Source organism: Nomascus leucogenys, chromosome 2 (assembly GCF_006542625.1).
Source record: "Nomascus leucogenys isolate Asia chromosome 2, Asia_NLE_v1, whole genome shotgun sequence".
Lineage (NCBI taxonomy): Eukaryota > Metazoa > Chordata > Mammalia > Primates > Hylobatidae > Nomascus > Nomascus leucogenys.
In genome coordinates, this window is record NC_044382.1 from 83,590,902 (window position 1) to 83,616,015 (window position 25,114).

The window sequence follows — 25,114 nt, forward strand, 5'->3', positions numbered from 1 at the left end:
TATCACAAATGTGCTTATAAGAGAAAGAGGGAGGTAGGAGGGTCAGATTCAGAGATGTGACAGGAGGCCGAGTTCAGAGTGATGTGGAACGGGCACTGAACCAAGGAATGCAGCCCTAACAAGCTGAAAAAGGCAAGCAAATGGATTCTCCCCTAGGGCTTCCGGGAGGAGTGCAGCTCTACCCACCCATTTTGGACTTCTGACCCCCAGAACTGGAAGATAATGAATTTGTGTTAAGCCCGTTTGATCAGATGACGTCCCCAGCTGATCAAAACAAAATAAAGTTTAAAAACTATAGATAGGGCCGGGCGCGGTGGCTCATGCCTGTAATCCCAGCACTTTGTGAAGCTGAGGCAGGCGGATCACCTGAGGTCGGTAGTTCGAGACCAGCCTGACCAACATGGTGGAACGCTGTCTCTACTAAAAATATAAAAATTAGCCAGGCGTGGTGGCGCATGCCTGTAATCCCAGCTAAGGCTGAGGCAGGAGAATCGCTTGAACTTGGGAGGCAGAGGTTGCAGTGAGCTGAGATGGCGCCGTTGCACTCCAGCCTGGGCAACAAAAGCAAAACTCCCATCTCAAAAAAACCAACCAAACAAACAAAAAAAAAACTATACATAGGAGTATACAGTGAAACAATCTTTTTGGAAGGCGATTGGTCAATCTACATAGAAATTTTAAATACATGTATAGATACATATACACATACAGTCATCTGGTGAATGTTTATGGGGCATCCAATGTGTCAGGCACTGCTCTAAGCGCTGGGAGCTTACTAGTGGGCAAAGCAGGCATAGAACTTATATTCTAGTGGGGAGCTTGTATATGAAGATGTGTATTCATTATATCATTGTGTGGACTATTGTTATTTCTTGCATATTTCTCCTAAATGTCCAAGAATAGGAGAGTAGTTAAAATTTCTTCATGCATCTCTGATAGGTAGAATATTAGCCATGAAAACCTGTATGTGGAAAGATACTCAATATGTATTATTGTATATTGAAAAAAGCAGTTGCAAAACAGTAATGTATAGTATGGTCCCATTTGTGTAAAAACAAAACGGTAAATGGTACGTGCATAGAGAAGCCCTAGAATAAACAGATCTGAACCACAGCAATTACTTCTGGGGAGTTGACATAAGTAGTAGGTTTCAGGATCAGACCTTTGTACTTCAGTATATGCCTTTCTGCTCTGTTTGACTTTCTTATCATGACCTTATATTGCTTTTATAATAAAAATGAAAGAAAAAAACTTCCCAGCTACTGTATAAATACTTCATCAACCCTAAAAAATATCACCTTGTGAATTCTAGATTTAAATGTGTGTGGTGGGCAACATTTAATGTCAAATGTTGGTATCTGTGGAAGTAGATTTTATAAATTGTGACAGCTTGTGGCTACACATTTTACTTTTGTACCTGGGTAAAAGCTTTCAATCTGAGGTGAAGGTTGTTTGTTTGTTTTTTTTTTTTCGAGACAGGGTCTCGCCCTGTCACCCAGGCTGGAGTGCAGTGGCATGAACTCGGCTCACTGCAACCTCAGCCTCCTGGGTTCAAACAATTCTTATCCTCAGCCTCCTGAGTAGCTGGGATTACAGGCACACACCACTATGCCCGGCTAATTTTGTATTATTAGCAGAGATGGGGCTTCGCCATGTTGGCCAGGCTGGTCTTGAACTCCTGACTTCAAGTAATCTGCCTGCCTCGGCCTCCCAAAGTGCTGGGATTATAGGCGTGAGCCACTGCTCCCAGCCTAAAGTTTGTTCTTTATATCACTTATGGTTTTTGATGTCCTTTCTGCTTTAAATTATCTCCAATGTGGATTTTAATTATTCTATTAGAATTTAAATTTCCTCGTTATTCTTTTCTTGTTTAATTTGGCTTTTTGTTCTGCATTTCTGTCTTTATCTTTATAACTCCCTACTTTTGTTTCATAGAAGTTTCTTGATTTTATGTTTATTGATCTATCTATATCTACATAGATTTACATATATGCAGATTTTCTATATATCTACCTAGATATATTTAGATATAAATACACATTATCTTTACCTAAACTGTAGATATAGATAGATAGAAACTTACAGTTGGCCCTCTGTGGGTTCTGCATCTGTGGATCCAACCAACTGTGGTTTGAAAATATCGAAAAGAAAAACCGATAAAAAATAACGATATAACAATAAAATAATTTCAGAGTGAATAAAATGTGAAAAAAATAATAAAAGTACAAATTAAAAAATCAATGCAGTATAACAACTATTTACATAACATTTACATTGTATTGTGTATTATAAGCAATCTAGAGATACTTTAAAGTGTATGGGAGGATGTGCATAGGTTATATTCAAATACTACAGCATTTTATATAAGGTATTTGAGCATCAAGGAATTTGGTATTAATATATAGCAGGTGGGGGAGTCCTGGAACCACCAACAAGTAATTTTAAATAGTTTTGTCCATATTTTTTAGAAAGTCAGTTTTTTGTTGTTGGTTTTTTTTATTTTTGAGATGGAGTTTCGCTCTTCTTGCCCAGACAGGAGTGCAATAGCATGATCTCAGCTCATCACAACCTCCACCTCCCCCGGGTTCAAATGATTCTCCTGCCTCAGCCTCCCTAGCAGCTGGGATTATAGGTGTGCACCACCATACCCAGCTAATTTTGTATTTTTAGTAGAGATGGGGTTTCTCCATGTTGATCAGGCTGGTCTCGAACTCCTGATCTCAGGTGATCTGCCCACCCTGGCCTCCCAAAGTGCTGGGATTACAGGTGTGAGCCACCGTGCCTGGCCTAGAAAGTCAGTTTTAAGTTATGCTTTTTTTCCTGTCTTTAGAACAATGTTCTTTTTTCTTTTGCTTTAATGTCTTTTTATAGGCCTCAAATGTGAATGATAATCTTGGGAAAGCAAATCTTTGCATCATTTAATGATTCCACCAAGATATTGCTTATACATAATAAGATCTGTGATATTTTGTAACAATGGATTATCAGTCCCAAGTTACACAGCACTAAAAAGAAATATATTCTGTGTGTTTTTGAAGTCCCAGAAAAAAAACAGTTTAAAAACAATATTATCTACAGAACTTATTTGGATCTACTGAGAAGAAAGTTTAGGTGCAAGAGGAGTTATTAAAAATTTGTATAACTGGGTGTGGTGGCTCACGCCTGTTATCCCAGCACTTTGGGAGGCCGAGGCAGGCGGATCACAAGGTCAGGAGTTCCAGACCAGCCTGGCTAAAACGGTGAAACCCCGTCTCTACTAAAAATACAAAAAAAATTAGCCGGCCGTGGTGGCGGGTGCCTGTAGTCCCAGCTGCTGGGGAGGCTGAGGCGGGAGAATGGCGTGAACCCGGGAGACGGAGCTTGTGGTGAGCCGAGATCGCGCCACTGCACACTCCAGCCTGTCAGAGCGAGACTCGTCTCAAAAAAAAAAAGAAAGAAAGAAAGAAAGAATATGCATAGTTTTACCCTGTCTGTTTAAAAATAAAGATTGAAAGAATACATATGCAAATAAGTTTACTTTTTTTTTTTGGCAATACTTTACTGCATTGTCTGAATATTGACAGTCAGTATGCATTATGAAGCTACATGGCTAACACTGAGTACTCACTGTGTGTGCCAGGCGCTGGGTTCAATGCTCTACATGCATTTATATTTCATTTAATTCTTTCTGCAACCTGAGATGGTATAGCCACCCCATTTTACAGAGTTGAAACTGAGGCTCAGAGACTGAAAGTTAAGCCTGAGGTTGCAGTCAGCAAGAGGCAGAGCTGGAACCGAAACCTACGTGTGTCTGACCACCAGTTCATGTTCTCACGGCAGGCTAGTCTGCTTCACAGAGTGTAGAGTAGATGGTGCATGCCTGCTAGGATGGGCTGGGTATCACTGTAGGTAACAAACAGCCCCAAACAATGGAAATCTACAACACTGAAGGCTCTTTTGCTGCCCATGCTGCATGTCCTCCATGGCTCTCCTGTGCCCTGTGCCCCACATCCCCTCATCCTGCCACAAGAATAAAGGAGCAGCCTCCATATGGAAGCTGTCAGCTGCTCTAAGAGATGAAGGAGAGGGTGGCCAGTCTCAATGGCTCCCAACTCTTTTGCCTCGAGGTGACACACTTCACTTCCACTCACATCTCCTGGGTCAAAGCAAATCCCATGGGTACATCCACTTTCGAGTGGCCCAGGAGAGAACCTGAAATACTCGGTGGACTCCATTAAGGCTGTCATATGGTGTCAGCCTGCATGGGAGACTGTGGAGGGGCAGAGGAGGAGAGTGGGGAACTGATGGGAAATGACAGCAGGACTAAGTCACTGCGGATTTGCTTTATCCTCAGCCAGGCGGAATTGGTCCCAGAGCTGCACAAAATCATCACCAGCATGATTAAACGGAGTAGACTTCAGAAAAAGCAGTTTGGTCAGATGTAATCAGCAGTGAACTCAGAATCAACTGAGTGACATTGAGTCAGTAAATCTCTGACTGCCTCAGTTGCCCCATATGATAGTTTTGAGGATGGGAACATTGAAAGAGTTGATTTGGAAGGATATCAAGAATGAAAATTCCAACATTTTAGTTCCTTTAAGTTAAATCCAGGCACTATCTTTCCTGCAAGTCTCCTGTTCCTTTCAGATTGCACAGGTGAGAGTGCTCAGATTAGGGCTGGAAGTTGTAAACTATTGCTCCCACACCGACAGTGCCCCCATGTCATCCATGTATTCTGTGCATTTTCCTGTGCTAAACGCTCTCCCAAAACATCGCGGGGCCTGATTCTTCCTCTTTCTTCCAATGGCCCTGGGTGACTCAAGTGCCCATTCAATGACCAGGACACAGAGGTTTTAGAGAGATGCTCCATGAGGCCCCAGGTGCGAGCCTGTACCCTGCCGGAGCATGAGGCAAGGGACAGGGCATCGTCTGTGGGGGTAGTGGGGGTAATGGTCAGCCAGGCTTGGTGACTCTACTTGCTCACCAGAGGATCCTACACCTGCCACCTCCGATGGATCCACTGCCTCTGTGCCTGCCTGTACTGCTGATGCTCCAGTGGCTAACTCAGCATCCCAGCCTAGGCCCAATGCCACCGAAGACGGACCTGCCCCCTGAGGACCCAGGAATTCTACCAGTCAGCTGTCCCCAGGAGTGCCCAGACCCTCATTCTTGTCCAGGACCCAGGAGCCCTACCCCCTGGCCTTCCCTCATCAGCCATAAATGATGATTTACTGCTGTTACCATCATCACTGCCTTTAGTGGCCAAGGGCCTTCCAAGGTGCCAGCTCTGGAACAAAAGATGCCCTTGGGAGGTGATGACACTCAGGTACATGGGTGCTCAACAGATTGCTTCCTCCTATCCTCAGACAGTCTTTGCATGCACGCAGCCATTGGCACTCCCATTGTATGGAAGGAAACCAGCCCAGGGTCACACAGCTGGTCAGCAGCAACACAGCTGGTCTCAAATCTAAGGTGCCTGGCTATGCCTCCATGAGGGACTGGCCTGCAAGGGAGGTTGATCCTGGCTTTGGGGAGCCTTTCCTGGGCTGCATGAATAACCCCCGCTGTTTGAGGCCCCAAACTCTGCTCACATCTTCCTTTCCCTGTCTCTGCTTGGGCTATGATCACGGTGACTGTAGCAACCCTTCATGGACATTACAGTACTCTCTGCCATTCACTTTTGGTCTAATCTGACTTCAACCCCCACTTACTTGGTCTCTCCTTTTACAACCAACACAACCAAAATCCAGGGCTTTTGTTTGTTTGTTTGTTTGTTTTTGAGACAGAGTCTCATTCCATTCTGTTACCCAGGCTGGAGTGCAATGGTGCGATCTTGGCTTACTGCAACCTCCACCTCCCAGGTTCAAGGGATTGTCCTGCCTCAGCCTCCTGAGTAGCTGGGATTACAGGCACGTACCACCACACCCGGCTAATTTTTGTATTTTTAGTGGAGACGGGGTTTCACCATGTTGGTCAGGCTGGTCTCGAACTCCTGACCTCATGATCCGCCTGCCTCAGCCTCCCAAAGTGCTGGGATTACAGGCGTGAGCCACCGTGCCCAGCCAAATCTAGGGCTGCAGCATGGCAGCAGCATACAAATAGAATTGAATTCCATAGTTTTGTTATCCCTGTTTTTTGTTTGTTTGTTTGTTGTTGTTGCTGTTTTTGAGACAGAGTCTCACTCTGTCACCTAAGCTGGAGTGCAGTGGCGCGATCTCGGCTCACTGCAACCCCTGCCTCCCAGGTTCAAACTATTCTTCTGCCTCAGCCTCCCAAGTAGCTGGGACTACAGGTGCCCACCACCACACCCGGCTAATTTTTGTATTTTATTAGAGACAGGGTTTCACCATATTGGCCAGGCTGGTCTGGAACTCCTGACCTTGTGATCTGCCCACCTCGGCCTCCCAAAGTGCTGAGATTACAGGTGTGAGCCACCATACCCAGCCCCTGTTTTGTTTTTGTTTTGCTTGTTTCTTAGGGTTGTTTTTCTATTTATGGTAAAGGCATTGGCTTTCCATTTGTAGCATCAATAGAATATTTCTTGTTTACAATAACCTTATGTCATAGTAAATGGTAAAGGGATTTAAAGCAGTGGTTTTCAGCTGCCAGAGGCCTGAGTGAGTTTAGGCACACTCTGTGTGATCGGGCAGAAGAAGGCCTTTGGGAAGTTTAGCTAAAGACTGGGCCAGGAAAGGTGATGGACAGTGGGGGTCTGTCCTAGTCACCAGGCCCCTGGGTCCTGCCCACCTGCTTGGCACTCCCCACCCATCACTCATGATGCTGCCAAGCCCTCTGGGTATTGTGGCCAAATACCCTAGGAGAGAAGCTGATGAACTTTGTTTCTTGAAATGCACAGATTCCTTGGACATCTCTGGGAGGGCAATCATGAAAGTCAACTTGGTTTTCTCCTCCTCATTTGGGTTCAGAATTTAAAGTCCACATGCACAGGCAGTAAGATGATATAGATAAGTAACATCATCACTCTGTTTCGGATGTTAAAATGTTTAGGTGAGTTAGGGGTGATTTGAGATCACACAACCTTGTGCCACAAAGTGGAATTCCCAGGCCAGAGGGAGACATTTTATTGCCATGTTATGATTTTATCATTGAGTTTAAAGGCAATCTTGTTTCATTTTGGATTCTTTCTTATGTTTATATCTTATAAGGGCACTTTGAATTTCCAAGCAAATAATAATTTTGAGTTAGCTTTTAATCATTGACTTCTAGCACAGTTATATGATCAGAAACATGCTGTGTGATTTGATTGCTCTAAAATATATTCAGATTTGCTGGAACAAAATAAGGCAGGTTAATTTTTGTAAATGTACCCTGCATGCTTAAAATGAATGTATCTACAACATTTGTTCCTGAGATACAGGTTGTTGGATGGATGGCTACAAGGATGCGATGGAGATGGCTTACTATTGGGACCTTCCGCATCCCGCTGATGTTTTGTTGCTTAGGGTATGAATGGCTGAGCGGGGGCTGTAAAACCTCGCACTCTGCTTGGGTATGAGGTTCTTCCGTCCTGCCATCATTTGTTTTTTATGTTTTGTCACCAAGAGTGACCTTGAGGAATCCTGGGAGCTCAGGAAGGAAGGAGCGCCCAGAAGCAGGGACAGGGAGCTGGTTGGGGAGGACCAGAAATCAGGTTTGTGAAGGTTCCAGAGAGGACCTGTCCTTGGGAGGAGTGTGGGGGGCTGAGATGGGGGAGGGGGCATTGGAATGACGCTAAGTGGAATGTCCATTGTGAGGCACCACCGGGGTCACAGATTGGTGGAGAGGGAGTATAAAGCCCCAGGGTTGCTAAGGGAGGGCCCAGACCGAAGAAGGTTTGCTGGAAAGCAGATCCCTGGTCTCCGTCTAATTGCTCCTAAGCCTCACGCTCCCTTGCCCCGCGCGTCCTGTTGCTTCCCTCATTGACCTTCTCCCTGACCTATAGCTAAACCTTCCACCAGCGCATCAGAACTTAATTTGAACCGGATCCTTTCCCAGACCCCTTTCTTCTTCTTCTTCTTCTCCTCCTCCTCCTCCTCCTCCAGGTGCCCAACAGCCCCCTTCTCCTCCTTTCCCTTCCCTTCCCTCCCTCCCCCTTCCCCTCCCCCTCCTCAACTCAGATCCAGGACCCCGTGTCCCCGTCCCCTTCCCTCCCCCCGCCCTAAGCCACCCCACCTCTGTCCTGGCCGCCTCAGGGCGCCCTGAGAGGACCAGGACATGCAGGTGCCGTGGCTGCTCTTTTGGCTCCTCCTGCTGGGATTTATCAGCCATCAGCCCACCTATGTGAGTAGACGCTGGACCCGCAGGGTTTCTTCCTTGTTACTGGGCTGTGTCACGTGGCATGAAATTCCACAGCTCAGGCCTGTAATCCCAGCACTTTAGGGGGCCGAGGTGGGCAGATCACTTGAGTCCAGGAGTTGAAGACTAGCCAGGGCATCATAGCGAAACCCCATCTCTACAAAAAATTCCAAAAAAGATTAGTCGGGCCTGGTGGTTCGTACCTGTTATCCCAGTTACTGGAGAGGCTGAGGTGGGAGGGTGTAAGTTTACTAACTTTGGAAAGTACGTACACCAGCATAACCCAACCCCCTTTCAAGATTTACATTATTTTATTTTTATTGTTTTTTTTTGAGACAGTTTCTCCCTTGTTGCCGAGGCTGGAGAGCAATCGGGCAATATCAGCTCACCGCAACCTCTGCTTCCCAGGTTCGAGCGATTCTCCTGCCTCAGCCTCCCGAGTAGCTGGGATTACAGACATGTGCCACCACGCCCAGCTAATTTTGTATTTTTAGTAGAGATATGGTTTCTCCATGTTGGTCAGGCTGGTTTTGAACTCTCGACCTCAGGTGATCTGCCCGCCTTGGCCTCCCAAAGCATTGGGATTACAGGCGTAAACCACCATGCCCAGGCAAGATCTACACTATTATGTCACCCCAGAAAGTGAACTCTCAGTCTTCCCAGCCAATCTCTTTCTTATCATAGGTTAGCTTGCTTATTCTGGAATTTCGTGTATACAGATGCATGCCATGCCATAGGTACTCTATTGTGTCTGCCTTATTCTGCTCAACACCATGTTTCTGAAATCATTCCCATTGTTGTATGGTTCTCTAACTCCATCATTTCCATTTCAGACTCAGCATATGCTGAGTTCAACCTGTTGAAGGGCTATCTCTGTTTAATTCACCATCTTGAAAGAAACATTTAAAATTGAGATATTTTCAAGAATATATAGTTAAATCCTGAGGAATCGATGTAGAAATGGTATCACAAGCTGTCTGAACTTACTCAGGGGAAGTCTTTGTCTTCACTCACAGAAGAGTCTAATGGAATTAATATCAACAATCTTAGAGAAATCCCACACTATTCATGCCATTTTCATGATCTTGGTAATTTTTTTTTAATTTTTTTTTTAATTTTTCATCGCCTTGGTAATTTTTTTTTTTTTTTTTTTGAGACGGAGTCTCACTCTGTCACCCAAGCTGAAGTGCAGTGGTGCAATCTTGGCTCACTGCAACCTCTGCCTCCCAGGTTCAAGTGATTCTTCTGCCTCAGCCTCCCGAGTAGCTGGAACTATAGGCGCATGCCACCATGCCCTGCTAATTTTTTGTATTTTTAGTAGAGATGGGTTTCACCGTGTTAGCTAGGATGGTCTCAATCTCCTGATCTCGTGATCCACCCACCTGGGCTTCCCAAAGTGCTGGGATTACAGGTGTGAGCCACCGCGCCCAGCCCACCTTGTTAATTTTTAAGCACTAAAATTTGATACTTATTTGTGAATGAAGTCACCTCTTCATTGTATTTTTTTTTTTTTTACTTATGCTGAGCTTTAAATGACAAAGATTCACATAATCCAAGAGAGAACTATTATTTAGAGGGATTCTTTTATCATGTGATATTTAATAAATGCATCCAATGTTATACATCAGTTTAAAACACAAGTAAATAACTTTAAAGTAAAGATAACTACTGGCCAGCCGCAGTGGCTCACACCTGTATTCCCAGAACTTTGGGAGGCCGAGGCAGGTGGATCATGAGGTCAGGAGTTCAAGACCAGCCTGGCCAAGATGGTGAAACCCCGTCTCTACTAAAAATACAAAAATTAGCCGAGCGCGATGGCAGGCGCCTGTAATCCCAGTTACTCAGTAGGCTGAGGCAGGAGAATCGCTTGAATCCGGGAGGCGGAGGTTGCAGTGAGCTGAGATCATGCCACTGCAATCTAGCCTGGGTGACAGAGCAAGACTTTGTCTCAAAACAAAAAGAAAAGAAAAGATAAGATAATTACTTTATACTTAGCTTGTCTTACCCATGAGTGACGGGCTGCATGTGGCCCAGGACAGTTTTGAATGCAGTTCAACACAAATTTGTAAACTTTCTTAAAACATTATGAGATTTTGGCCAGGTACAGTGGCTCATGCCTGTAATCCCAGCACTTTGGGAGGCTGAGGCGGGCAGACTACCTGAGGTCAGGAGTTTGAGACCACCCTGGCCAATATGGCAAAACCCCATCCCCACAAAAAATACAAAAATTTGCTGAGTGCACTGTCAGGTGCCTGTACTTCCAGTTACTCAGGAGGCTGAGGCAGGAGAATCACTTGAACCTGAGAGGCAAAGGTTGCAGTGAGCCGAGAGCATGCCACTGCCCTCCAGCCTGGGTGACAGAGTGAGACCCCATCTCAAAAACAAACAACAAACAAAAACAAAAAAACAGCTGGGCACAGTGGCTCGCACCTGTAATCCTAGCACTTTGGGAGGCCGAGGCAGGCAGATCGCCTGTCAGGAGTTCAAGACCAGCCTGGCCAACATGGTGAAACCTCATCTCTAGTAAAAATACAAAAATTAGTTGGGCATGGTGGCAGAGACCTGTAATCTCAGCTACTCGGGAGGCTGAGGCAGGAGAATGGCTTGAGCCCAGGAGCTGGAGGTTGCAGTGAGCCAAGATTGCACCACTGCAATCCAGCCTGGGCAACTGAGCAGAACTCTGTCTCCAAAAAAAAAAAAAAAGGATTTTTTTTTTTAGATCATCAGCTATTGTAAGTGTTAGTGTATGTTATGTGTGGCCCAAGACAACTTTGCTTCTTTAATATAGCCAGGGAAGCCAAAAGATTGGACATCCCTGCTTTATACCAAGAAAGATGACACCACACATTTGCAATGCCTAAAAACACTACCAGCCATCCGAAAAACATGAGACTTCTAACTTCTGTTCTTTTTTGTAGCAGTGGAATCCCACGGTGATATCTGATGGATGTGGTTACCTTTTGGAGGAGGTTGACGGTTTCTAAGGATGATTCTTTCTGAGTGAAATATTGTCAGTGTCATTGACCTTTTCATTATTTCAACTATTATTATTCCAGGTTATCAATTCTCTGCGTGACCATTTCCATCCTGGGACTGACTTTTGTGGAATTCTTTGGATAGTTATCATTATCGTGTTCCTGGGAATTTCTACACTTGCCATTTTCCTCTGGAAAACTAGGCTTTGTGTGAGTATACTAACTGTCTGTAGAGGTATACTTGTAATCACAAATAAGAAGAAATTATTTAAAACAATTCACGTTTCTGGACTTCATTACGAATATGTGGTTTTACCCAAGAAATCAGGGAAATGATTTATTAGCATAAGAATTATGAAAATATCTGCCATTTACATTATGAAAATTAAATAGGTTGGTGTTTGTTTAAGAGAATGTCAACAGAGCTTTTGGTCAAAAGTAAGTTTTTTTTTAACCTTTGTGTTATTTATCAGAAATAGAGTATGACGTTTCATCACTTAAATAGGAAATTCTTTTTAAACTCTTCTGCTTTAGAGTTCTATCGTATGGGTGGAAGGAAAGCTTCCAATCTCCTCTCTAAAGATTCGCTGCAGAAATGAGCTGACAACAGACGGCTTAACAGGAGAAGAAAAACATAGAACAGGCATAAACATGGGGACCAGCTGAAAAATGAGACTGCTAGAAGGGCCGGATGGTTGATGCTTAAAGAGCACCCTCTTCTGAGGGGAGAGGGAGCTAGATGGAGATGTAGGCAATTTAAAGAGACAGCAAATGATTTTTAGGGGAAATGAAAGAGCCCAAGGAACAAACAATCGGCCTGAGACAAAGTTCCTCTGAGGTCATAGGGACGAGGTGACAAACTGCCGGAAGGTGAAGGGCAGCACTGCACTGCGTCTTATGATGCAGAGAAAGCCCCAGAGAATCTCCTAGAACTGCCCTCCAGAGAATCAATGAAAAGTGTCTGGGCAGGGTAATTTTGAATGACATCATTCAAAGTGCATGTTCCCAGTTGCAGCTGGAGAGTGATGAGTATGTCAAAAGTCTGTACTTGGTAAGAATTTGGCTGCTAAGTTGTGCCATAATTTGTCTTTTGAGCCTTTTTTCCATTGGGTAAGTTGAGCTCTACATTTTCTCTTGCCATTCATGACAGTAAAAATGTGGTTGTCTGGGGGCTGAACCTCCTTCTGAACAATGATCCAAGATAAAAGTACTAATACCACAATGCCTTTTTATATTCAAGGGAAGAGGAAGTATGTTTCAGTTTTACCACCTAGATAATTACACGTCTTTTGGCACTGCCTTTCAAGATATGTAGAAAACAGAAAATATATGAGTTATGAAGATATCTAGGCACATTTAACATTCTCTACCCCACTTAGTCCTGAACAGATAATTTTCGGTATAAATTGGGGGAAGTTTTTTTTGTTTTTTTTTTTTTCCAGCCCCGAGACAAGTTTCCCTCTGTTGCCCAGGCTAGAGTATAATGGTGTGATCTCAGCTCACCGCAACCTCCACCTCCTGGCTTCAAGCAATTCCCCTGCCTCAGCCTCCCAAGTAGCTGGGATTACAGGTGCCCACCACCATGCCCAGCTAATTTTTGTTTTTTTAGTAGAGTCGGGGTTTTACCATGTTGGCCAGGCTGGTCTCAAAACCCGACCTCAAATGATCCACCCGCCTCAGCCTCCCAAAGTGCAGGGATTACAAGCATGAGCCACCACGTGAGCTGGGGGAAGTTTTTAAATTTACCACTTTTTAACAATTCCATTTAGGAAAGTTCAGTTGAGCTGTTTGACTTGGACAGCTTTGCACCTTCTCATCTTTGTCCTTGTCATCTAGTCATCTATACCATTACCTCCTAAGCAGGGACATCATGGGTGCCATGAAGCATTCATGCATGATGGCATTTCTTTGCTTCTCATTTCTTCGTGTGTTTGACATTTCTCCTAGCTGCAAACTGGGCCAGCTACCTTTCCAAACTGGGCCAGTACCTTTCAGCTACTCCTGAAATCTAGCAGTAGCTGTGGGATAGATGTGGTTGCTCTTTCATCTTTTTGGATTACCCATTGCTTCTCTCAAAATCCTAGTACATGTTTTGTTTTTTATCCTATGTGCAGAAATCAGAAAAAAACAAATTCTACAAAGAATTTGAAAGATATTACTTCAGACCAGGTGTGGTGGCTCATGCCTGTTATCCCAGCACTTTGGGAGGCTGAGGCAGGTGGATCACTTGAGGTCAGGAGTTCAAAACCAGATGGGCCAACGTGGTGAAACCTCATCTCTACTAAAAAGACAAAAATTAGCCTGGCATGGTAGCGGGCACCTGTAATTCCAGCTACTTGGGAGGCCGAGGAATGAGAATCACTTGAATCTGGGAGGTGGAGGTTGCTGTGAGGCAAGGTAGTGCCACTGCACTTCAACATGGGTGAGAGTGACACTCCGTCTCAAAAAAAAAAAAAGTTATTTCAATGACAACCTCAGGAGATTCATAGGTATCTGACCCACATCTGAGATGGGATTTGCATTGCATCTTAGCTATGATGAGAACAAATATTTAATATCTTAGAAGATTAAAAGCATACTGTGATAATATGGAAATCTTGGTGGGAATTCAGTTGTTAGTGAGAATGTTTTGCATTAGGTTCAAACCAGCCTCAGGCCGGGCGCAGTGGCTCACGCCTGTAATCCCAGCACTTTGGGAGGCCGAGGCGGGCGGATCACGAGGTCAGGAGATCGAGACCATCCTGGCTAACACGGTGAAACCCCGTCTCTACTAAAAATACAAAAAATTAGCCGGGCGTGGTGGCAGGCGCCTGTAATCCCATCTACTCGGGAGGCTGAGGCAGGAGAATGGCGTGAACCCAGAGGGCGGAGCTTGCAGTGAGCCGAGATCGCGCCACTGCACTCCAGTGTGGGTGACAGAGCGAGACTCCGTCTCAAAAAAAAAAACCAGCCTCAATGAAGCTGATGTGAGGGAAGGGAAAGTGGACTCTGAGTAGAGCAGGGACAGAAGGAAGATGCTCCAGTGCAGATCAGGAAGGAGCAGGTGGTGAAATGTTACAAATTCTAGAACTCAGAGAGCTGAAGGTAATTACTTCCTTTTCAAGTTGTGAAACATGTTAACCTGTGGTAAAATACTTATAACATGATAATTACCATCTAACCGTGTTGAAGTATACAGTTCAGTTGTGTGAAGTATATTCATGTCTTTTTTTTTTTTTTTTTTTTTTTGAGACGGAGTCTCACTCTGTCACCAGGCTGGAGTGCAGTGGTGCGATCTCGGCTCACTGCAACCTCTGCCTCCTGGGTTCAAGCAGTTCTCCTGCCTCAGCCTCCCGAGTAGCTGGAACTACAGGCGTGTGCCACCATGCTCAGCTGATTTTTGTATTTTTAGTAGAGATGGAGTTTCACCATGTTGGCCAGGATGGTCTCCATCTCTTGACCTTGTGAGCCTCGGCCTCCCAAAGTGCTGGGATTACAGGCGTGAGCTACTGCCCCTGGCCTATTTTTTTTTCTTTGAGACAGAGTTTCAATCTTGTTGTCCAGGTTGGAGTGCAATGGCACAATCTCAGCTCACCACAACCTTTTCCTCCCGGGTTCAAGTGTTTCTCCTGCCTCAGCCTCCTGACTAGCTGGGATTACAAGCATGCACCACCATGCCCGGCTAATTTTGTATTTTTAGCAGAGACAGGGTTTCTCCATGTTGGTGAGGCTAGTCTCGAACTCCCGACCTCAGGTGATCTGCCCACCTCGGCCTCCCAAAATGCTGGGATTACAGGAGTGAGCCACTGCGCCAGGCCTCATGTCATTCGTGTGTGTGTGTGTGTGTGTGTGTGTGTGTGTGTGTGTGTGTATGACAGAGTCTCATTCTGTCGCTCAGGCTGGAGTGCAGTGGTGTGATCTCGGCTCACTGCAACCTCTGCCTCCCGGCTTCAAACGGTTCTCTGCCTCAGCCTCCTGAGGAGCTCGGATTACAGGTGCCCGCTGCCATGCCCGGCTAATTTTTGTATTTTTAGTAGAGACGGGATTTCACCATCTTGGCCAGGCTGGTCTTGAACTCCTGACCCCGTGATCCACCCGCCTCGGCCTCCCAAAGTGCTGAGATTACAGGCATGAGCCACCACGCCCGGCCGTCATTCTTAAATTATTATTTCCTAGGTGTCTTTCCTCAAGACTGTCTTAAAGTCACGAAATGTACACGACAGATCCACGGATGTACAGCGGAGAGCCTGGAGGTCCAATAGCCGTAGCCAGGAAGGTAAGGCTCTGTTGCAGTCCCCATAGTGTGGAAATGAGTTTGCCCTGGAAAGGGAAAGAACAGCTTCTTGCCCTCAGGTTTCTCACCTTCTCCTCTCCTCACCCTCACCAAGGGCCAAGGTCCACTTGTATGCACACAAAGAAAAGGGTTTCTTCCTTTCCAGGAATTAAAATTAGCATGGAAGACCTCTATACTTCATGGAGATATATGGAAGCCAAAGTTCCAGCTGAAGTCCATAAGGTGATGATGAAGGTCAACAGTCATTACAAAATCAATGGACAGAGGAAGACTGCCAAGGAAGAGTAAGATGTGCCTTGACACAAATACTGTTGTATGAACCATGTGCCAATCAAAGTAGACAACTGTAAAGTCCTTGAGAATATTTTCTACAACATTAGTGGCAAATTCAGTGGTTTCAAAATTGAATTTGTCCTTTCTGCTTGATTAGTTTAATCTGTATAATTTCTTTCCCTTCCTACATTCTTGTTTGTAATTTTTTCAGGGGAAGAGGAGGTGCTAGTACTGGCATTGGTTTTCCTTTCTCTCTCTCTCTTTTTTTTTTTTTTTCCTGAGACGGAGCTTTGCTCTTGTTGCCCAGGCTGTAGTGCAATGGCACAATCTCGGCTCACTGCCTTTTGGGTTCAAGCAATTCTCCTGCCTCAGCCTCCCAAGTAGCTGGGATTACAGGTGCCCACCACCACGCCCAGGTAATTTCTGTATTTTTACTAGAGATGGGGTTTCGCCATGTTGTCCAGGCTGGTCTCAAACTTCTGACCTCAGGTGATCCACCTGCCTCAGCCTCCCAAAGTGCTGGGATTAGACGCGTGAGCCACCACACCTAGCCTTTTTTTTTTTTTTTAAGTTTTGAGATGTCGCCCAGGCTGGAGTGCTATGGCACAATCTTGGCTCACTGCAACCTCTGCCTCCCAGGTTGAAGCAATTCTGCTCAGCCTCCCAAGTAGCTTGGATTACAGGTGTGTGCCACCACACTTGGCCAATTTTTTTTTTTTTTTTTGAGACAGAGTCTCACTCTGTCACCCAGGCTAGAGTGCAGTGGCGTGATCTTGGCTGACTGCAACCTTCACCTCCCAGGTTCAAGTGATTCTTATTCCTCAGCCTCTTTTGTTTTTTTTTTTTGAGACAGAGTCTCGCTGTTGCCCAGGCTGGAGTGCAGTGGCGCGATCTCGGCTCACTGCAGGCTCCACCCCCGGGGTTCCCACCATTCTCCTGCCTCAGCCTCCGGAGTAGCTGGGACTACAGGCGCCCGCCACCTCGCCTGGCTAATTTTTTGTATTTTTAGTAGAGACAGGGTTTCACTGTGTTCGCCAGGATGGTCTCGATCTCCTGACCTCATGATCCACCCGCCTCAGCCTCCCAAAGTGCTGGGATTACAGGTGTGAGCCACCACACCCGGCCTTCCTCAGCCTCTTGAGTAGCTGGGACTACAGGCATATGCCACCATGCCCGGGTAATTTTTGTATTTTTAGTAGAGGCGGGGTTTCACCATATTGGCCAGGCTGGTCTACAACTCCTGACATCATGATCAACACAACTCAGCCTCCCAATGTGCTGGGATTACAGGCATGAGCCACCGTGCCCAGTCCAATTTTTGTATTTTTAGTAGAGACGGGTTCACCATGTTGGCCAGGCTAGTCTTAAACTCCTGACCTCAGGTAATCCGCCTGCCTCAGCCTCCCAGCATGAGCCACTGCACCCAGCCTGGATTGTTGAATTCAATGCTTGGGTCACCTCCAGATTCATTTTCACAGTCTTTCACGTTTTGGTCATATTACATTGTATTTTGCTGCCATATGCCTGATCTTTTTTTGTTAAATGTGAGATACTTGTTAAAAAATATTTAGCAATGAATTGAGGCCTAGTAGCATGTTATCTTGCTGCAGAAGAGATGGGAGTCTACTTCTGGGGGATGGTCAGCGGTCCTCCATACAGGCTGCAATTGAGGTCGTCAGTGCAGGCTCAGTCCCTACTAAGGCCAGGGTATTTCCTGTCCACCTCTATTCTGATGTGTGACTCTTCTGGGTCTCAACCAGGCCAGTGGACTTCAGTATGGGTCGCTTTCATTGGCAGACCCTCAATCCACTTGTTTTCCATCTAATCCCATGCATGTGTGCAAAAGCTGCTCTGCTTCTTTGCATCTCAGTAGTCCCTTCTGGAATTCAGCAATGAAACTCAGGGAAATGGGTTCCAAATGTGAGGCTGACTTTCGTCCTGGTTTTCCTTCTTCTCCATCTTGACGTCATGTCTGTTTACTGCCATGTTAGCAATTTGATGTATTCAATCATGGGTTTTATTCTGTTTGGTGTCCCCCATTGTTCTCATCAGAGATCAGAAGCTTCAGATGCACTTATGTCAACTCAAGAGTAGAATGCTTCCTTAGCTTCCCTCCAGAGTCAGGGTTTGTGTTTCTAGTTCCCAAGTGCACAGCAGGAGTAGTGATGTCCTCACTGGCTTCTCATTTGCATTAAACTGTGAGCTCCTTTAGCGTGGGGACAGGACCCTGCTCCCATTGCATTCTCAGCACCTCACCACACACTCCTTGTTTGAGGCCACCCCAGACATCATGTGCTGAAGGATGCCCTGTAGTCAGAAACAAGTTCATTAACTTTCTCTTTGAAGTGTTTTTGTCCCTGTTTCCTAGTGTTCTGGGAATTTTACACATCCTTCCTATAAAACCAAGTATCAGGTGAGATCCTTAGGATCAGGAGCATGAATCAAGTGGTGTGAGGGCAACACAGCAAACTTACCTTTTTAGGCCATTTCCTTTTTCTGCCCTCACTCTCTGTGAACTGAACCTTGTTAAAGTCAGTCAGCACCAGGCTGGATGGTTTGCAGTTGTCACCTATTTTCAGGACATAACACCCTGACTTAGGAGCCATTCCGATCATTTCTCATTCAATAGATGTGCCCAGCATTCAGACTGCCTTTTCTCTCAACCAGGATCTTTAAAGTCAATGACAAGAGTTCCAGTGCTGAATCATGGCAAAGTGCAGCAGTGAACTGCAGGGTTAATGACACCATATTCTGGAAGGATCTCTCTATGGCTGATGGTCTCCGTTCTGGCATCAGCCTGTGACTGAGAAACAGGTCTCCCACAGGAGGAGTCAGATGAGGAGCAATCCTCTGCTTCCAATGGAGTTAGTTGTGATGAGTTGGTGAGGTCTGGTTTTTCACACTGAACTAAAATGAGCTTTCGCTGTGTCAAGCACAAGACTGACCCCAGAGACACACATAGTGCACCTCATAGAAGCTTTTAATAGTCTTTATTTACTAAAGAATAGGACTAACTATAGAACTATGAAGATGAGCTGGAAATGACAGGTGACTTGCCAGCAGGCCAGAGTGTGATTTTTCTTTGTCCCTCAATGGGAGGTGTCAATTCTCCCTTCAGTTGTGAGAATCATTTGGTTCATTTACGGAAAGGTTACAGGGGGGATCTTTGAATCACAGCCTTCAGATGCCAGAAGGGCAGAGGGAATCCCACACGGGCTGGTGGATCATGTGTGTGCATTTCTCTCCCTTCTAATCTCAGGAAGCTAAGAATGAAAGAATGTGAGCAAGCAGAAAAGGAGAGGCAGCTATCAGAGGCAGAGGAAAATGGGAAATCAGTTATGAAAGAAATAGACACCGACATGTGAGTTCAGAAACTGAACCCCACCCTCTTGGGAAACCCCCATTGGAGACAGGGGGTTGTTTTCAACCTTTGTACAATGTTTAGACCCAGTAAATGCAGAAATAGAAACAAATGGTCAGAAGACATATTGAGAGAGAGAGAGAGAGAGTTCACAAAACAGAAAACAAAGTACCTTAAGATTTACCAGTGACCAAAAGATGTGAAGTAGCAAAACATCTCCTGACCCCATTGCCAGCTAGACTGTGTGGAAACTCAGTTCATACCAGCCATTCTAGGGAGGGGGTGAGTTGTTGTCATCCTCAGGAAAGTGTGTTGTTGTAGGATCAAACACATCCTTCAAAAGGACTATGCCTGTTTATAAGCCCAGCTGTTTCTGCCCTGTGAAACACGGCAAGGATATTAATACAAAGAGAATAGAGCTTTACGATAAAAGATGCTCAATGAAGGATGAATTAGGGATATACTGAGAATGGGGAAGGAAATTGTCAACTCGGAAGTCAGCAGGCAGTAAGCAAAAGAGGAGGAATCAATATAGCAACAGTTTGGATCAGACCGTACTGATTTTTGGGTTTTGTTTTTGTTTTTTTTTCTGAGATGGAGTCTCGCTCTGTCACCCAGGCTAGAGTGCAATGACGTGATCTTGGCTCACTGCAAACTCCACCTCCCTGGTTCAAGTGATTCCCCTGCCTCAGCCTCCCAAGTAGCTGGGATTACAGGTGCCTGCCACCACGCCCAGCTAATTTTTTGTATTTTTAGTAGAGACAGGGTTTCACCGTATTAGCCAGGATGATCTCAATCTCCTGACCTCGTGATCCACCTGCCTCGGCCTCCCAAAGTGCTGGGATTACAGGCGTCAGTCACTATGACCGGCTCAGACTGTACTATTATAGCCATCTGAAATACGTTTTCTAGGTATAGATAGATTGTGTAAGGGTACAGTTGTGAGGATAACAGAAACATGGCAGATTATTTAAAATCACCCTGAAAGTGGTGCTTTATCTGATGAAAGTGATTGTAATCCATAGGAAATTGTTTCACGCTGCGGAAAGGTTGCGGCGGCAGGCAGAGGACTACTACAGACGCAAAGTAAGGAGCTTCCTCCCCGCAGTTGCAGGATTGTTCAGTGCTGATGCAGATGATGCCACGGCCCTTAGACTCTCTCAACATTCAATTTCTCATGTGTTGGCTTTTTCAGATCACCCCTTCTGCAAGAAAGCCTCATGCCAACTGGGTAAGTTTGTTTGTTTTCCTTGCTTTTGGACATAGTCTGCTAGGTCAGGACATGGATGTATTTTTCTCCGCATAGCTCTGTGCTCAAGCCTTGCAGAGGAAGATGGCAGAGAGGAAGGCTGCCTACAAGCAGCAAAGGTAGGTCATTGTGATGGACATTTTAAAGGATGTTTTTGTTTTAAGATAAAGCTTTGAGTGTCTAGTAAAGAACTTGGTGTTTTAATTCTTCAAGTCAATTCTTTCTATGTCTTCTAGGTGTGAAATGAGGGAAAAGCAGAGAGTGCCAGAGAGACACAGGAGTCAGGAGCCAGTCCAGGGACGACCAGGCCTGGAGAACCCTTTCTGGAGGGGTAGGAGCTCGCTGTGAAGGCAGCCGCTTAATTTCTGCTGCACAATCCACACACCCTGCTTCTCTTTTTGGGGATGAGGGCTCGGGTGGGGTAATGGTTATGTTTCCTGGAAACAATTCCAAGCACTTATAAAGAGAACAGTTGTCTCGCTGGGTAGCAGGACCCTATTTTTCTCAGGTGCCCTAGCTGAATGGCTCTTGGCTAGTCCCCTGTGAATGGTGGAGCTCAGGCCGCTCCACTGACTGTGGACATTGCCCCACCCTGATGTCTTGGTTACTTTTAACTGAGGAGATGAGCCTAGAAGGCAAATGGGCCAGCTCCCCTTTTCATCTTGACTCAGTGTGAAGGATTTATTTTTCTTTCATTTGAGAAAACAACAATAGCACTTTAGAATGGGAGCCACATGTGCTGATGAGAGCAGAGATTTTCTGGCCATGTCTTCATGGATCAATATTGTAGCATGAGATCTGCTTTAAGAAAAGAAGCATTTATTTACACTTTTTGGAACTTTCTTCATTATTTTTGTTTAAGTTGTTTATTGTCAACTATATAACTCCATTAGTAAGTTAAATTTCTATGTAATCTTACTCCTATAACATTTGAAGTGTAACCCTAAAACTTTCCAGTTAATTTCTGTAGCTCTTACCTTTTCACATGACTGTTCATCTCTTTATGTCCATTTCTGTTCATAAGTATTGATAATACCTGGCCAGGTATGAAAGTTAGATTAACTATGAATCCACAGAATTTTAAATGTCCCTATGGCTTGAAGAAGAGGAGCAGTGCTGTTCCTATCCAGGGTTTATTGATATTCTTCCAACCATGGCTGTTCCTATTTTAATTTTGAGTCTGTGCTCACATGATGAGTGATTTCCTCTGATATGTACTGATTTAGAGCTCATTTCCAGCTGGTAAGAGCCCGACCTGTTCACAGCCTGTTGAGAGTTAAGAATACCCCTGGACCAGGGCTCTGTGGTATCTTCCTCAAGGATGAGGGTCCAGAGGGCTCCAGGGTCCTCTGAGGCATGTGGTCAATAAACCCTGTGCCTCTGGTAAGGGACCTGTGTGGCACAGAGTGAGATGGCAGTGGAGGGTGTGGAGGGTTTCTTATTCTGCACAGAAGATGCAAGCCAGATTTACCCCATTCCCTTCTCTGGCTCTTAGCAGATTCAGGACCTCATTCGGTTCCCATGAGGAACAGCAGCTGCGTCCCAGCTGAAAACAGAGAGAAGACAAAGGTAAACGCTGGGGACATTTTCACTCTTCCTATATCGGGACACTTTGGTCTTTTCCGACAACACCCTCTCCTGGCCTGGCCTCTGCTCTGTGGGTTCTGTGGTGCCTTTTCTGTCTTGACTTCTTGAGAAGCAAAATCTTCCCCATGAGGCTTCAGGCTTCTCCATTCCCAGCTGATCATCATTGGTGGCACCTCCAGAATCCATAAAAGCTCAGGGGCTGAGGCTGAAGGGCTTTTACTGTTCTGTTTCCAGAAATAACACGAGGAGGCACCACTGACCTCCACTACTGTAAGTCTCATGGCGCAGTGAACTCTGACTGATCCACTTTACCCAAGATGTTGTGGGGTCTCATTTCCAAAATATGTGGGATTTTCTTTCTTTTGCTGTGATTTTGTTTGCATTCTGCTATAACGTAGGTGATTAACGTTTGAAATATCTGCTGTATTCCCGGAAGTGAAAATAGTGAAAATGCATTAATCTAACATTAATTTGTGCTTTGTGCAATTTTGAATGCTCTTTGACAAGGCCAATTCCATAGTTCATCACAGTCCCATCCCTGTTGGTGACCATGTTGTGCAAAAACACCTTCATCCCCACCCAGTGAGGCCCCTGATCTAATATTCTAAGTGTCAGAGTTTCCATATTTGTAATAGCAAATAGGCCCTGACTGTAAATTAGTGAAGAGTGAATGTAACTTATTACCCACAGGGACAATTCCAAATGAAGGCCTTAAATGATGCTCAGCTAAGCTGGTTCTTGTGTGGCCTCTGTACCTTCAAAAGCTGCCGAGTCCTATGATTACACATGATGGGACTTGTACACTTGAAGTGAAACACAGTTTTAAAACTTGCTTTGTTTAGAATTCCCACCTCATTTTTCCATGGACAAAAGTATTCTTTATGTCCTAGTGCACTTACAGTTTGGTATTACCTGGGAATGAAAAGAAATATTACAGCCATGCCTAACTGACTTCTTGAGGTAAGATTGTTCTGTCAGAAAACCCTCTCCCAGTTCCCCTGCAGCTCTTCAGGAATCCACATCTCTACAGAGCTCTTTGTTCTCATGTGTGGCACCTCCAGAGTGAAGAAGATCCTTTGTCAAGAAGGGAAACAGAGGGGAAATGAGACGGTCCTGCAGGCAGAGCTGGAACCAACTTCCACTCTGCCTCTTGCAAGCTGTGTGACCCTGGGCACAATTTCTCCTTCCTCTGGAAACCTCTGTTTTCTTAGATTTGGAGCAGGGTGGTCACACTGACCTTGCAGAGTTCTGAGAATCAGAGACAGAACATAAAAGGCCTGGAAAACATTCTCCAAAAAGAAGTTGCAACATATGTGGACAATGGGCTTTTCATGCCTCTCTTACTCTCTGTTGACCTGGTGCAGGAAACATGCTCTGGTGCTGGCTGTGAGGGAGGAATGAGGATAGACATAGACATTCCTGTGTCTCTAACATGCTTCTTTATTACTCTGTTATGACTCTGTCTTCCCTGGGGCAGGACCCCAGCCTGCCTACATTTGCAGACAGACACAGTGGCATGTAGAGACAACGGTGTGTCCCAATGATTTTACTCCCCAGCTGTCAGCAGTACTCAGTGGAAGGGTGATATTATGATACTGATACTGCTATTTTGAAACCTGGAGGATGGAAAGGTGCAAAAATCTATCACCAGCAACAGAAGGTGCAGCCTGTGTTGGTGGTGGTAATTTTGTCCTTCAAATGAATATGTGTGAAAACATTTCCCCCTTTGGCCCTACAGTTCCGAATGGCTGCAGTGGAGCATCATCATTCCTCAGGATTGCCCTACTGGCCCTACCTCACAGCTGAAACTTTAAGAAAAAGGAAGGGCCGCCAGGCACCTCCTCCAACTCAGTGTCATCTGGGAGGTCAACCACCTCCATCAGCTAAAGGTTGTCTGAGACCTCTGAATCTTTCTCGACTACAGTTTCGACTAGGACCTCAACCACATTCTACAACTGATGATTTTCTGAGAAGAGATAAACTTCAAGTCGAGTGTCCCCTGGGAGCGGAACCATTTCCTCCAGCTGACGATTTTCCGAGACTCAAGACACCTCCCGAGGGTCTTTTCGTACCTCTTCCACCATCTCCACTTGATGAATCTCTTGGCCTCAAGACACCTCCCGAATGTCTTCTGGTACCTCTTCCACCTTCTCCAGTTGACAATTTTCTGACACCAGAGAAACCGCCCGTCGAGTGTCGCTGGGGACCTGTACCGTCTCCTCGAGGTGATAATGTTAGGAAACGCAAGACACCTCCCGACTCTTTTTTTGTACCTGTTCTACCTTCTCCACTTGATGATTCTCTTAGCCTCAAGACACCTCCCGAGTGTCTTCTGGTACCTCTTCCACCTTCTCCAGTTGATGACTCTCTGAGCCTCAAGTCACCTCCCGAGTGTCTTCTGGCACCTTAAAGCACCGAGGTGCTTTAGTCAACTGAGTCTGCCCAAAACTAAAAAGCATCCATTCAAAAGTACCAACTCAGAAATTATAAAAATAGTAGACATCAATAAAATACATTCTACACAGAATATGCCAATCTTACGCTACTCTTTTTTGATAATAAAAAACGTACTTACTGAGCTAGGTGTGGTGGCTCACGCCTGTAATCCCAGCACTTTGGAAGGCCAATGAGAGTGGATCAGTTGAGGCCAGGAGTTTGAGACCAGCCTGGCCAACATGGCGAAACACCGTCTCTATTAAAATACAAAAATGAGCCGGGCATGGTGGCATGCACCTGTAATCCCAGGTAGTCCGAACGATGAGGCAGGATAATTGTTTGAACCCAGGAGGAGGTTGCAGTGATCCGAAATCATGCCACTGCACTCCAGCCTGGGTGACAGAGTGAGTCTCTGTCTCAAAAAAAAAAAAAAAAGAAAAAGAAAAGAAAAAAAGTGGGTTGCAGTGGCTCATGCCTGTAATCCCAGCACTTTGGGAGGCCGAGCCGGGTGGATTACGAGGTCAGGAGATCGAGACCATCCTGGCCAACATGGTGAAACCTCCCCTCTACTAAAAATGCAAAAAATAGGCCGGGCGCGGTGGCTCACACCTGTAATCCCAGCACTTTGGGAGGCCGAGGTGGGCGGATCACGAGGTCAGAAGATCGAGACCATCCTGGCTAACACA

At 45.4% G+C, this 25,114-nt stretch overlaps 2 protein-coding genes across 2 annotated transcripts; both read left to right on the forward strand.

Moving 5' to 3' along the window:
• The first annotated feature begins 4,241 nt into the window (after positions 1-4,241).
• On the forward strand, positions 4,242-20,694 carry LOC100581150 (nuclear pore complex-interacting protein family member B9-like). Its single transcript, XM_030821935.1, has 8 exons — positions 4,242-4,413; positions 7,497-7,630; positions 11,331-11,459; positions 15,405-15,504; positions 15,668-15,806; positions 20,182-20,242; positions 20,352-20,387; positions 20,463-20,694. Exons 1-8 carry the CDS (start codon positions 4,242-4,244, stop codon positions 20,526-20,528), a joined length of 837 nt encoding a protein of 278 aa, XP_030677795.1. The 3' UTR covers positions 20,529-20,694.
• A 3-nt stretch (positions 20,695-20,697) lies between these two features.
• Positions 20,698-24,402, forward strand: LOC115837083 (nuclear pore complex-interacting protein family member A5-like). Its single transcript, XM_030821937.1, has 3 exons — positions 20,698-20,736; positions 21,901-21,974; positions 23,731-24,402. Exons 2-3 carry the CDS (start codon positions 21,927-21,929, stop codon positions 24,400-24,402), a joined length of 720 nt encoding a protein of 239 aa, XP_030677797.1. The 5' UTR covers positions 20,698-20,736; positions 21,901-21,926.
• The last annotated feature ends 712 nt before the right edge of the window (positions 24,403-25,114 follow it).